The sequence below is a fragment of the Anoplophora glabripennis genome, unplaced genomic scaffold (genome assembly GCF_000390285.2).
Source record: "Anoplophora glabripennis isolate ALB-LARVAE unplaced genomic scaffold, Agla_2.0 scaffold251, whole genome shotgun sequence".
NCBI lineage: Eukaryota > Metazoa > Arthropoda > Insecta > Coleoptera > Cerambycidae > Anoplophora > Anoplophora glabripennis.
This window is the reverse complement of record NW_019416333.1, coordinates 627,611-640,458: the sequence shown is the minus strand read 5'-3', so window position 1 is coordinate 640,458 and position 12,848 is coordinate 627,611. Positions and strand designations below refer to the sequence as shown.

The following is a 12,848-nucleotide window of genomic DNA, read 5'->3' as shown; positions in this document are numbered from 1 at the left end:
GATAAATAAGATGTGTTTGCTTTGCTTCATTAGATTAAAATGAATTTAATAGCTATGTACTGTATTTTTATCTTGACAGATAATAAAGTAATTAATTTCCATTATTGGGCGTAACTATCGTTATTAGCAAATATTACAAATGTTAATACAGTACAATCTCACTAATCCGGGACCATTAAAAACCTAAAAGTGCCGTAGTACTGGAAAATTCGGATTAATGGAAAATGTATATGTAAACAGTATTAAATTAAAAAACGTTACTTTTAATTGTTTATTAACAAAGAGATTGGTACATATAGATACATACATATTATAGTTGTGTATGCTTATAATTATGTGTATATTGTAATGTTTTTATGTTTCTGTAAAATAATCTTTCAACTAAATTATAACTGTATAAACTGTTTTCTTCAAGAATAGTAAACAAACGCGGAAAAAATAACGCCGGATTACTGGACGTGCCGGTGTAGTGAAGTGCCGGATTATAGAGATTATACTCTAGTATATAGTCCAGTTGGTAGAGGTTCGGCCTGTGTCAAACATTGATAACCCGGAAATAACTACACAGGCCTACTTTAAATGATGAGTACAATAACAGGCTAATTTGCTGACAAAGTATTTTATCAGGAAAAAAAGTTATTAACAATTTAATCGTGAAAAAAATTTTTTTTAGTAGTTTTCTTTAAAGAACTCAGCGGAATGACTTTGTACGAAAAAATGCTTAGGACATGATTTTGGTCTTAATAAAAATAGTGGTGGTCCGATTACGAAATTTGCAATAACAAAGCCGTGAGATTGAAAAAACGGTATAAAACGTCAATTTTTTAAAGTTGCTGTAAAAATATCAATTATAAACAAAAAGTGATAAAACTTTCGAAAACTAGTACTAGTTCAATATATATACAATAATGACGCTAAAGCCGAAACTCAGGAGAGCAAAACTTTTTGTTCTATAAGGTGTTATATATTCATCGGCATCTGAAACTCGAAACTTTGCCAAATTTGTTCGAAGCTTTGCTGACACTTGAAATTTGGTACACACATAGTGTAAATATGCAGAAATCACAAGCAATTTGCAAAATTCAAGTATCTTCATTTTTGCAGTTTTGGTAAAGTCTTATACGTCACCGTTTTTTTAATTTTTGGACGTATATTTATGTATATTTATAAAAATTTTCCATTACGGTAGATTGGCCAGCACAATTACCTACAATTTAAAAACAAAAATATTTTCATCGTTTAGATCCTAAGCTAAATATTTTGCGCCTGTTAGCCATACTCGTACATTATTCAACATATCAACATAAAACAAAAACGTACGTGTGGGGTAAACCTTTAACTTTAAGTAAACAATTGTTTAAATTTAGGACTGTTGCATATTTCTAATAGTATACAAGCGCCGAAGAGCGGAGCTCGCGCTCGAAAATGAAAAGTGTTTACCCCACACGTACCTACGATTTTGCTTTATGTTGATATGTTGAATAATGTCTAGCCGACTACGGCTAACAGGCGCAAAATGTTAAGTAGCTTTGGATCTAAACGATGAAAATTATTTTTTTTTTTAATTGTTGGTAATTGTGCTGGTTAATCTACCGTGATGGAATATTTTATAAATATAGGTACATATATATTTTTCCAAAAATTAAAAAAAACGGTAATGTATAAAACCTTACCAAAGCTGCAAAAATGAAGATAATTGAATTTTGCAAATTGCTTTTGGTTTCTGCATATTTACACTATGTGTAAGATACCAAATTTCAAGTGTCAGCAAAACTTCAAACAAATTTGGCAAAGTTTCGAGTTTCCGATGCTGATGGATGTATAAAACCTTATAGAACAAAAAGTTTTGCTCTCCTGATTTTCGGCTTTAGCGTCATTATTGTATATATATATATATTGAACTATTTTTCGAAAGTTTTATCACTGTTTGTTTATAATTGACATTTTTACAGCAACTTTAAAAAATTGACGTTTTATACCGTTTTTTCAATCTCACGGCTTTGTTATTGCAGTTATCAAGAAAATGTCACCAACAGTAATTTTTCGTCCTCTGCCGACTGGACTATAAATATTTCATACATAATAAAAGGTGTCCCAAAATGTATGTAAGAAGTAATTTTGATAGAAAACACAGGTTTTTTACAGGCTGTTACAAATTCGCTTCTCACTACAGGAATCTCGGAAACCGTAAGAGATACGAAGTAGCTTAAATGGGGGCAAAGTTGCATATTCAGGGAATCAATATTATGCCTCTAAAAAATCAAGGCTAACATGATTAGTTTTCAAAATATTTGAAAAAACCTAAATTTTGGAAATCAGTTTTTGTTTCATTTCAGCCTTGTTTGAGGTGATATTGAAAAAAAAGAACACTTTCTCAAGGCAACTTTTTGCCCTCTATCGAATGACATAATCAATTTTCATATGCAACGTTTCGTCTCTCCAGGACCATCAAATTCATTTTTTTTAAATACCACCCTCGAAATTGTATTACATTTTTTGCAAGCCTTCATAACCCCCAATACTGTACTGCCTCAGCCCTAACCAGATTCAGACGTTTTGTCTTCAATGTGTTCGTTCCAAATTTATCTAAATTTTTTATTTAGATTTCTTTGTTTATTGAATTATCGTACACTGTAAGTGTCGTTAGACCCTGTGAAATCTACCTAGTTATTTAAACTATTTCCATCACACGTTACAATAAAACATTATTAGAGTTTTAATCTCCATCACCTGGTCATACATAATTCGATAAGTTGTTTTGTCAAAATTAAAACATTATTACAATTTTAATTTCATTATGACAAATTAGTTATTAAAAATGCATTTAAACAACCAAAACTCCAAACGAATGTTATACTTACAGTAAATGTTCAAAAACGTTTCCGTTTTGAAATGATGCAAATATTGAAAATGAAGATAAGCTTAATATGATCGGAATTTATTATACCTGTAACTGCAAGTGTGAAAGAGCATGTATTTGTATGAATATCCTGAAAATATTTGATGGAAATTTGTTTGAATTTTAAGCACTCGAGAACCCTAGAAATAACTATGAGTATGGGATTAAAACTCTAGTAATGTTTCCATTTTTAATAACCCTGAACTATCAGCTATCACGCCATATTTTTTTTCGTTAGCAACAATTTACTGCAAAAATGGTGTAAAGTTAAAATTTTGCGTGGATTTTGGGACACCCGATATATGGTTATGCACGAGTAAACAATTTAACAATCTTTTAAACTACCACAAAGAATGAGCACATCGGACTCAAAAGGAATGTTGTACAAGATTTTTTCACCAACTTTGGATAATAGGACAAGTATATTTGTCCTAATTTGGATGCATATATTATTCTTTTATGTGCGTCTTTATGCAACAGAGTACCTAATTACTTTTTTTTCTTTCAATCAGTATGAATTAGTTTCTTATAAAATATCTGTTTCACATCAATAAACTGTAACTTTTTTATTATTAACGCTATAACTAATGTGAAATAATTTATGAAACCTACACTCCAATGCAAATGTAATGTCAAAATTATTAAGTAATTTTCCCCACTTGATCCCGGGTTATAAATAGCTCGCTCATAGTTTTATAAATAAAACGTAAAACTGATGACCACCAATTGCCCCTAATAAAAATGCATCATTGCTCGGAAAATAATTATCTTGGTGGCAAATACTACTAAATGCAAAATTAACAAGTTGCAGTGAGTTACGATTTGCATATACAAGGCTATCGCATTTGACACTTTTTTGTCCTGTGTACAAGGTTTACAGTGTACTTTTTTTCCAGGTATAAACGATGGGTAACTTTCGCGAAAAGCTCGGCATCAGCGAACTTAAAGACAAGAAAGGAGGCATCTGGAAAGCCCTTTTGGCGGAATTCTTAGGAAATTTCCTCTTGAATTTCTTCGGTTGTGCATCCGCAGTCAGTCTTCCTAGCGAGCAACAAGACATCGTCCTCGTAGCTTTAACGTTTGGACTGACAATCTTCATCATAGTGCAGGTGAGAAATATACATTTAAGTTGAGACTAGAAATTAAAATGTGTTGGAATTTTATTCAAACATGAACATCTTGTTTTCGAAAACAATAAAAATTGTGGCAAAAATTATAAGACATAATATTTATCTTTATAGCAAAATTTTAATATAAATATTACAATCCAAAATGATTATGGGTAGCTAATCTAAGATTAGAAATTGAAACTCCATTTCTTCTAACGCAATATTCGTGCAGATGTCGCGTCGGTAGACACAATACGTTTCTACTAAATATAGACTCTTTTATTGTGACGTCACATCTTTAGGCAACCCGCAACAAATTGACATAGTTCAAATTGTACAGACCGAATCTGTCCCTTGTTCACTATTTACATAAATACTATAAAAATGAACAACTTCATATTAATTTATTTTTACACAAGGATTAAAGAAATGATAGACTAATGTGCTTAAACTATACTATAAAAGTCAATATTGTTCTATAATTCTATTAGTTTGTCACTTGGGGTCTGAAACTTCTTAAATATTTCTAATATTGCCAGAATATCGCGATATTTAAGGTCATGACAAAGAAGCCATTTTTTTGTCGTACATAAGGTCGAATATCGATCTAGTAAAAATATTGAGAAATTCTTCATGACAGTGTGCACTATGGTGTTGCCTATTATTTGGCGTATGTGACGTCACTACTTAAGAGGTCTATTGCACTACAATTCGGGAGCCACAAGGGTTAACTAATCGCCCCGCACCTGTAAAAGCATACGGTCTTGCTAGGTTAGGTTCACAGCAAGTTATGAATGAATATTTATTAATTTAATTCCAATATAACTTATTTAATAAAGAAATTTTCAGCAAAACAAGAATTAAAATTTGATCAGCATATTTATTAGAAGACAACAAAGTAAATTATGAACTAACTAACTAAAGTATGAACTTACTTTGGTAACTCTACAAATAATCATATATTTTTAAAGATGAAAAAAATAATTTTTACCATGTCACTTTTGTCTATCTTTTGTTCAATGCTGTGTAAATCCTAGCACTTTTCAAAAAGATATGTTGGAATAAAAATAGGTTTTACACTAACTTCGGTTTGTACACTGCTTTTAATAGGAAATAGGCAACCAGGAATACGGTCGATCTGCGCTCAGCTATATCGTGTCACATGCTTGCTACAAAGTGCTTCTTAAAAATAAGAACAACAAAAAGTTTTTTTTGGCAAAACCGATTTATTTTATTCAAAATAGCATCCTTCAGAGCGATTTGTACGGTCTAGAAGCATGTCGCATGAGTGTTTTAAATCGTCGGCCAGGATGTCCTTCAGGATGTCAATACAAACCTTTTGGATGGCTTCTACGTCCACAAAACGTTTTCTTTTCATCGGCAAATGCATTTTTTCGAAAAGGTAAAAGCCGCATCATGTCAAATCAGGCGAATACGGGGAGTGGTTGACAGTTAAAATGGGATTTTTAGTGAAAAAATTAGTCACAAGTGTCGATTGATGAGGTGGAACAGTGCAACAAACGCCAATTTCCTTCTGCGCGATATTCTGATCGAATACGACGAATACGGTGCGCCAAACGCTTCAAAACTCCAAGATTGTGCATTAAAGGTTTGTTCCGATGGAATGAACTCTTTGTGGACAATGCCCTTGGAATCGTAAAAGCAAATCAACATTGTCTTCACTTTTAACTTGCCCAAACTAGATTTTTTGGATTTTGGCTCCTCTGGTGCCTTCCACTCGGCACTTTGGCGCTTGGTTTCTGGATCATATTGAAAACACCAAGTTTAATCACCAGTCACAATGATATAAAGCAAGTTTTTGTTATTTTCGGCCTCCTTGATGATATTCTTCGAATTATGAGTTATGAGCAATTTTTGGTCAGTATCCACATTGTTTGGTCAAAATGTGATAAAATGATGTTTTTGTGATGCTCAATACCAATTTCATGAATTTCAATTAAGCTTTTAGCTGATCTTTCTTGAATTCACGCACAGTTTTGATGGAATCTGCGGTGATCACGGATTTCGGTTGGCCAACATGTTATTCATCGCGACAGCGTATACCACTTATGAACTCTGCTACGAGATATAGAATCATCATCATAAACTTGATTCATCAATTGAAACGTTTCGGTAAAAGTTTTACCAAGTTTAAGACAAAACTTAATATTAGCTCTTTGTTCGATGCTCATTTTTGTACCAATGACACAAACATACTGTCATTTCAGACCAATAACTCTTCTATCCGTCCAAATGTCACGAAATTTTGACAGTACATCAGTGAAGCATCTACTTTTCCGACTAATGTAATTGCCAATAGATGGCCTCACTAGAAATACCTATTTTTGAAAAGTCCTGTTTATATTGGAACACACCTTCTATAGTATTATGTAGATTCAAAGTTTTAATGCCAATGTCCTAAGAAATTTTACAAACTTGTTGGCGTGCGAACACAACAACCAACTGATGTGCTATATCGGGTCAGAACTATTTAAAAAGAGACCACAAGTCTCAACAAAATATTGCGCAACATATTTGGTAATTTTTTGAGCCACCCTGTGTCTGTAATAAATTACCTTACCTCGTTTATTAAATTTAGTCCGGTATGTTACAGTTACTCTGGTATTTTAGGGGCTACACTTATAGCGAATAATGTATTATAAAGATAAAGAAGATAAAATAACAACAGTGTATTAATAATTGAGCTGTCGGCTTCTCTTGAATGACATCTCTTTTGTATATAAATAGGGATGGTTTGTCACGTATTAACAAACCCATATAAGGCGTGTTGTTCTTTTATATATAGGTATCTATAATTTTTATAAATAAAAATGACGAGGTTATTAACAGGAATATCTCAACAATTTATTATTCGGTTGACTTTTACTGGTTTCGCTTTAACAAATACACCGACTTACCGACGTTTCATTCATTCATAATCATTAACCTGTTTTGCTGTTTAGTTATGTCTAATTATAGGCATGTCTCCGAAACTAGAATAAAACCAGATGCTCTTGAATAGTGTATTCGGTGCTATTTAAAAGGTGTAAGGGGGGCAATCTTATTTGCTTTGCCATCTAGAAAAACATTTTTTCATTTATTGTTCTGTTAAAATTTCATTACTATTTGTTCCTATTCTTTTAATTTAAATAAAACTTTATAGCCGTAAAATGTTCTAAGGTCCGAAAGTAAATCGTACATTCCAGGTTCGTACTTATTTTTTTTAATGGGCATATTTATAAAGGTTAATTATAACCTTAGGTAAAGAAATCGAGCATTTTTTATTATTCATAAACAAAAAGCAAGATTACAATGCAATAGATCTTCGACTGGTGGCAAAACAAAAGGTAATTGCCTCTAATGGACGTATCCGACAATTAGTCGAAATTCAGGATGAGATGTTTAGCTGGCTATACATTCTACTTCTACATACTAATTAAGTTAAAGAATTCTTCGGGCAAAATTATCTCATATTTATATTATAACTATTATTGAAATTTGTCACAAAATATCGGCATATCAAAATATACAAAACCTTAATTATATTAAAAACTAGGCTTATTTCCTGGAATATCACTCCAGCTTATTTGTACTTTCAGTTTGCTGAGATGTAATGTAAAAATGTATCAACTATTTCATTTGAAATATTTTAAATATGCCATCATTTATAATAAGCTTGTATTTACTGATGTTACTATGGATTAAATTGACAAAATCATTGGTAAACTTAGATCTTCTGTTAAGGGCTGTGATGGTATTGATTTAAAAAAAATATCTCTTGTAACTCCATGTTTAAGCGATCATATTACTTTTCTTATAAACAAATGCCACGCGGCTGGAGTTATTCCTTCTGCGTGGAAAGATGCTAACATTATACCTGTCGCGAAAATTAATAACCCCACAAATATCTCAAACTTTCGTCCCATTAGTATCCTTCCTAGCCTATCAAAAATCTTGGAAAAAGTAGTTTCTGAACAAGTGAGCAACTATTGTAATAAAGCCAATATACTGCCTGATACTCAGTCTGGCTTTCGAGCTCAATGTAGTACTTGTACTGCTTAAAGTTACAGATGACCTTATAAGTGATATCGATTTTAGTAAAGCATTCGACACTTTGGGTCATACAACACTCTGTATTAAGTTAAAATATTTCGGTTTTAGTAACATTGCTGTCGCTTTCTTTAAAAGTTATCTATTGGACAGACGCCAGAGGGTTACTTTGAACGCTGACGTATCCAGATTTAATCTTATATCTGCCGGAGTTCTCCAGGGTAGTGTTCTGGGTCCTCTTCTCTTTTCTATTTATACTGCTGATTTTTGTAGTTATCTCCGTTATTGTCAGTCCCATCAGTATGCAGATGACATTCAATTATATTTTTCTTTTTGTCCTTCTGACATCTCTTCAGCTGTGGCCCTGGTTAATACAACTTAAACTCTATATCAGGTATCTTTGGCTCATAATCTTATTTTAAATGAATCTAAAACTCAAATGTTAATGTTTGGAAATAAAAGGAACGTTATTCTATATAACCCAGATTTTACTATTACTTTGAATGGACATACCTACTATTGTTCCAACTGATAACTGCAAAAATCTTGGGTTGTGGGTAGACAATTCTCTTAGATTTGCTTAGCATATCAACTATCTTACTCAGAAATGTTTTGGCAAGCTGAAAGTCCTTTACCTGCATAAAGATCTTCTTAGTACTAAAATTAAATTAAAAATCTGTGATTCGCTGATATCATTCACCATTTCATATTACATGGCCGTATATTGGCCTGTTTTATTCCTCAGGGATAAAGAGTGTTTCCAAAAAGTTCAAAATGCTTGTATCAGGTTTAGTTATGGTCTTCGTAAGTTTGATCATATTTCTCCTAGTTTTAAAAATACGAAGTGGTTTTACCTCAGTGCTAGATTTCGGATCCAGTTGTCCCGTTTGACATTTAAGTTATTATTATATCATAAACCTGAATATTTAACCTCAAAGCTCATTACGAATTTTGATGTGCATCATTTGTCCACGCGTAACCGTTGTAACTTTTGTGTTCCAAAGCATAGGACTGCTCTGTTTCACCGGTCATTTCCTTACAACGCTGTAAAAAATTATAATTCTTTGCCTAATGATGTCAGGTCCCGCAAGTCTATTCACAGTTTTAAAATATTAAAATCTATATTAGTTAATTATTGCATCAGTTGGTTGTATTATTTTTATTATTACTGAATCTAATTTTTGTCGTAATTTGAGTGTGCATTTGGGTGTGTTATGTGTTTAAGTAATTGTTTTTATTTCTCTTTTATGTTTGCTACTTTATTTGCTATAGCGTGAGTTTGTAATGCTTCCTTATTTTCCTAGATGGTCAAATGGAAGAGCACCGTATGGTGAAAATCGCCATCGTTTAAATACTTCTTTGTATAAAAAAAAATTGCGATCTAAATAAAGGCATTATTATTATTATTATTATTATTATTATTTTCTCTACAGACTTTAGATAAAGGAATATCATTTTTTAACTAAAAAAACTTGCTAATTTTCTTTAATTCTGTCATTTATAAATGTGCACTGCTGTATATCCAGCCCTGCTATTTTCACCCCTTCATTCCCTTCATTTTGCTATATTACAAAATCGCCACATTTTCGGATACTTCCATAAAATAATATGCCGAAAATTAAAAACTTGACCTGTATTTTTGTATTTTTGTACGAGACCATTATTTAACTGGCAATTATTTAACATAAATGTGCCATGTGTTAATAGGAAGTTCAACTAAAATCTCATACCACTCTCTTCCTGCTTTTATTTAGTAACAGAGAAACAGAGAAGAGTTTTCTGTAACAACTTATTCGTAGTCACACAATGTTGTAACAATAGCATGCGATTCGAATAAAAAAATGTTTTAATTAAAAACAATATCATATAGTGAGTTATTAGAGAAGTTCAGTAGGTACTACAGTTCGTATTGACTTTGATTGTGGAATAGTATTCAGTGACAAAACGCTACACATTTTTTTACAAACCGCCCATTAAAATATATCGTCCATCAGTTCTTTATATGTGTAATGTCAGCGTGGTGTCCCTACATTTTACGTCATATACCATTTACTCACGGACCTTAAACCTAAAAAGGTATTATTTGTTCTGATATTTTAAATCTGACCCCTTTGGACTCCCTGGACGACACCCATGCGTACCAGGTATCAAAATATTAAAGGCACTTCATTTGCTACAGTTCTCAAAACAAATTCTTTATTAAATTGACATATTTAAAATTAAATATTTATAAAATGACTAAGAGTTCTTAATAGCAGCTTTCTTATTGAAATTTTAGAAGGGCATACTACAATTTTTTAACCTTTCTCTGATATCAAAAGCGCCAAATCTTTGGTATAGGCTCCGTGTCTTAGTTTCTCTACACCACTCAAAAGAAAAAACAATTCTAATAAAAAAATACATAACAATATAAATAAATCAATTAAGCATTTTTTATGTATGTTGTCTTTTTTCAGTCACTAGGTCATGTCAGCGGAGCACATATTAACCCAGCAGTCACAGCAGGGATGCTCGCTACCGGAAACATAGCCATCATCAAAGGTATTTTGTACATAATAGTCCAGTGCCTGGGAGCTTTGGCAGGATCGGCCGTGTTAAAGGTAATTTATTTTATTCTAATAGAATTTTAAGGTACTTTTGACATTGTTTCATTTTCCGAAAATAAGTTTGCTCTGTTTCTTTTTAAACGAAACATCCTGCAGACTACAACATACAATACTCATGCTCAAATAATCTAATAAAACGAAATAGTGACTGTAAATTATAAAGAACGTTTTAACGTTTATTGTTTTAATTAATTACTACCGTAATTGAAAAATTACGTATTTTACAGCGAAACGCCAGTTTATGATATTAATAAAATTATTTATGGCTCCCTAATGAAAGAAATAATTAATTTGCATATTCCTTCATGCATGGATGACACGGAAAATAATAAAATGGATTAAAAATTAAAAAATGACAAGCAACAAAATTGCCTGCAACGAAATATACAGGGTGTCCCAGAATAACATGTACAACGGAGGACCACAGATTCGTGGATTCAAAATAGGCAGATTTAAGCTAATTTACCTATATCCGAAATCGCTTCGTTTGGCCGCTAGATGGCCTCAAAGTTCGTGAAAATTTTTTTAATTTTGTAAATAACTCGAATACGTATTAATCGATTTTGATTATTTTTGGAGTGTGGACTTTTGCTTTCAACCTACACATTTTGGTGTTATATGTGTTCTTTAAAACCTGTATCGTGCCACCCATATTATAATAGTTAACAAAGTGTTAGTAGGCACTGATTTTGTGGGTTGACTATAATTTCAGTCTGATCTTTAACTAATTGCAGCTGACAATTTTTAGTGGGTGTTTACGACGATGAGATATACCACATGTTACTTAATTTTCCGATATGGAAACACACACATACGCCGATTTAGAAAAAAATAGAAAAAATAATCAAATACAACGCATGATAGTATTATTATTGACCCTGTTATTCTACCCAATAGACTGAATGGCGAATTTTGTTTAGAATTTTAGAACACTTTACGCGAATTATTGGAAGGTGTGCTCAGAGCTAACATGTGGTTTATGCATAATGGAGCTCCACCACATTTTACTGTAAATGTCAGGCAGTATCTGAACCAAAGATTCCCTCGTCGACGGATCGGTAGAGGGGATAATGTTTCTGTTAACTGGACTGTTTGTTCACCAGACTTAACACCTTGTGACTATTATCTATGGGGTACTTTGAAAGCAACAGTGTATGCTTCCACATCTAACACTGAAGAAGTGTTGTGGAGACATATCCAAATTGCCATAAATGTTTTAAAAAATTGCCCTCAAGAACTGCAAACTTTCTTTGCCGAATTAACCCTTGTTGTAGATGGTCATTGTGAACAGTTTTTATAATAAGTTTTACTAATTTTAATAACATCAACTTTGTTACTTTTGTCTCCAGTATTTTTTATTGTATTTGATTGTTTTTACTAATTATCTCAATAAAATTAGGCATGTGGTAAATAATTCGTCGTATGTGTGCGTGTATCCATATCGAAGTAACATGTGGTATATCTTATCATTAAGAATTGGCAGGTACAATGACTTAAAGATCAAACTGAAATTACAGTCAACCTACAAAATCAGTGCCTACTAGCACTGTTAAGTATTGTAATATGGGTGGCTAGATAATGTAGACATTTAAAAAATATTTTCTTGTACCCAAACCGCTCATTTAATCAAAATTCTACAAGAGGCCCAAAAACTTCCAAATCGTCTCACCTATTAGATAAAAAATAGTTGTCATTATTGCCCGAAAGAGGAAAAAGTTATGAACGGATATTATCACTATATATCAATTTTGTAGGAGTTGCATGTTTTAAAAAACACTCTGATCTGAATGACACCAAAATGTGTAGATTGAAAGCAAAAGTCCACACCCCAAAAATACGTATTCGAGTTATACAGGGTGTCTCATAATTAGCTGCCAACCCTGAACAGGCCGATTCTATGATCAAAACTAAGTAAAAAAGTTCATATGAACATGGGTCCGGAAATGCTTCCTAAGGGCACAGGGACGCATTGAAGAGGGAGGAATGGAAATCATTTTTTTGCAATATCTCTCAATCGCGTTGTGATAAATGAATGAAATTTGGTATATACAGCTAAATTTTGATGAGCAATTTGATGGACTAATCCATTTATTTCCACAAGGTCCATTGGGGTGGGTACGGGGGGGCCCTTGGTACTTTGCGTGTGTAACTTTTTCATCTTTGACTTTTTAACAAATTGGAATT

The 12,848-nt window shown here is 32.4% G+C and overlaps 1 protein-coding gene across 2 annotated transcripts in view; it reads left to right on the top strand.

The window, feature by feature from the left end:
* The window catches only part of LOC108909535 (aquaporin AQPAn.G), a 76,521-nt gene that overhangs the window by 47,213 nt on the left and 16,460 nt on the right, over nt 1-12,848 (top strand). For both annotated transcript variants that reach the window (XM_018713910.2, XM_018713909.2), the window contains exons 2-3: nt 3,796-4,008; nt 10,515-10,658. In XM_018713910.2, the coding sequence (XP_018569426.1) occupies nt 3,805-4,008; nt 10,515-10,658 (348 nt within the window). In that variant the 5' untranslated portion in view covers nt 3,796-3,804. The remainder of the gene's footprint in view (nt 1-3,795; nt 4,009-10,514; nt 10,659-12,848) is intronic.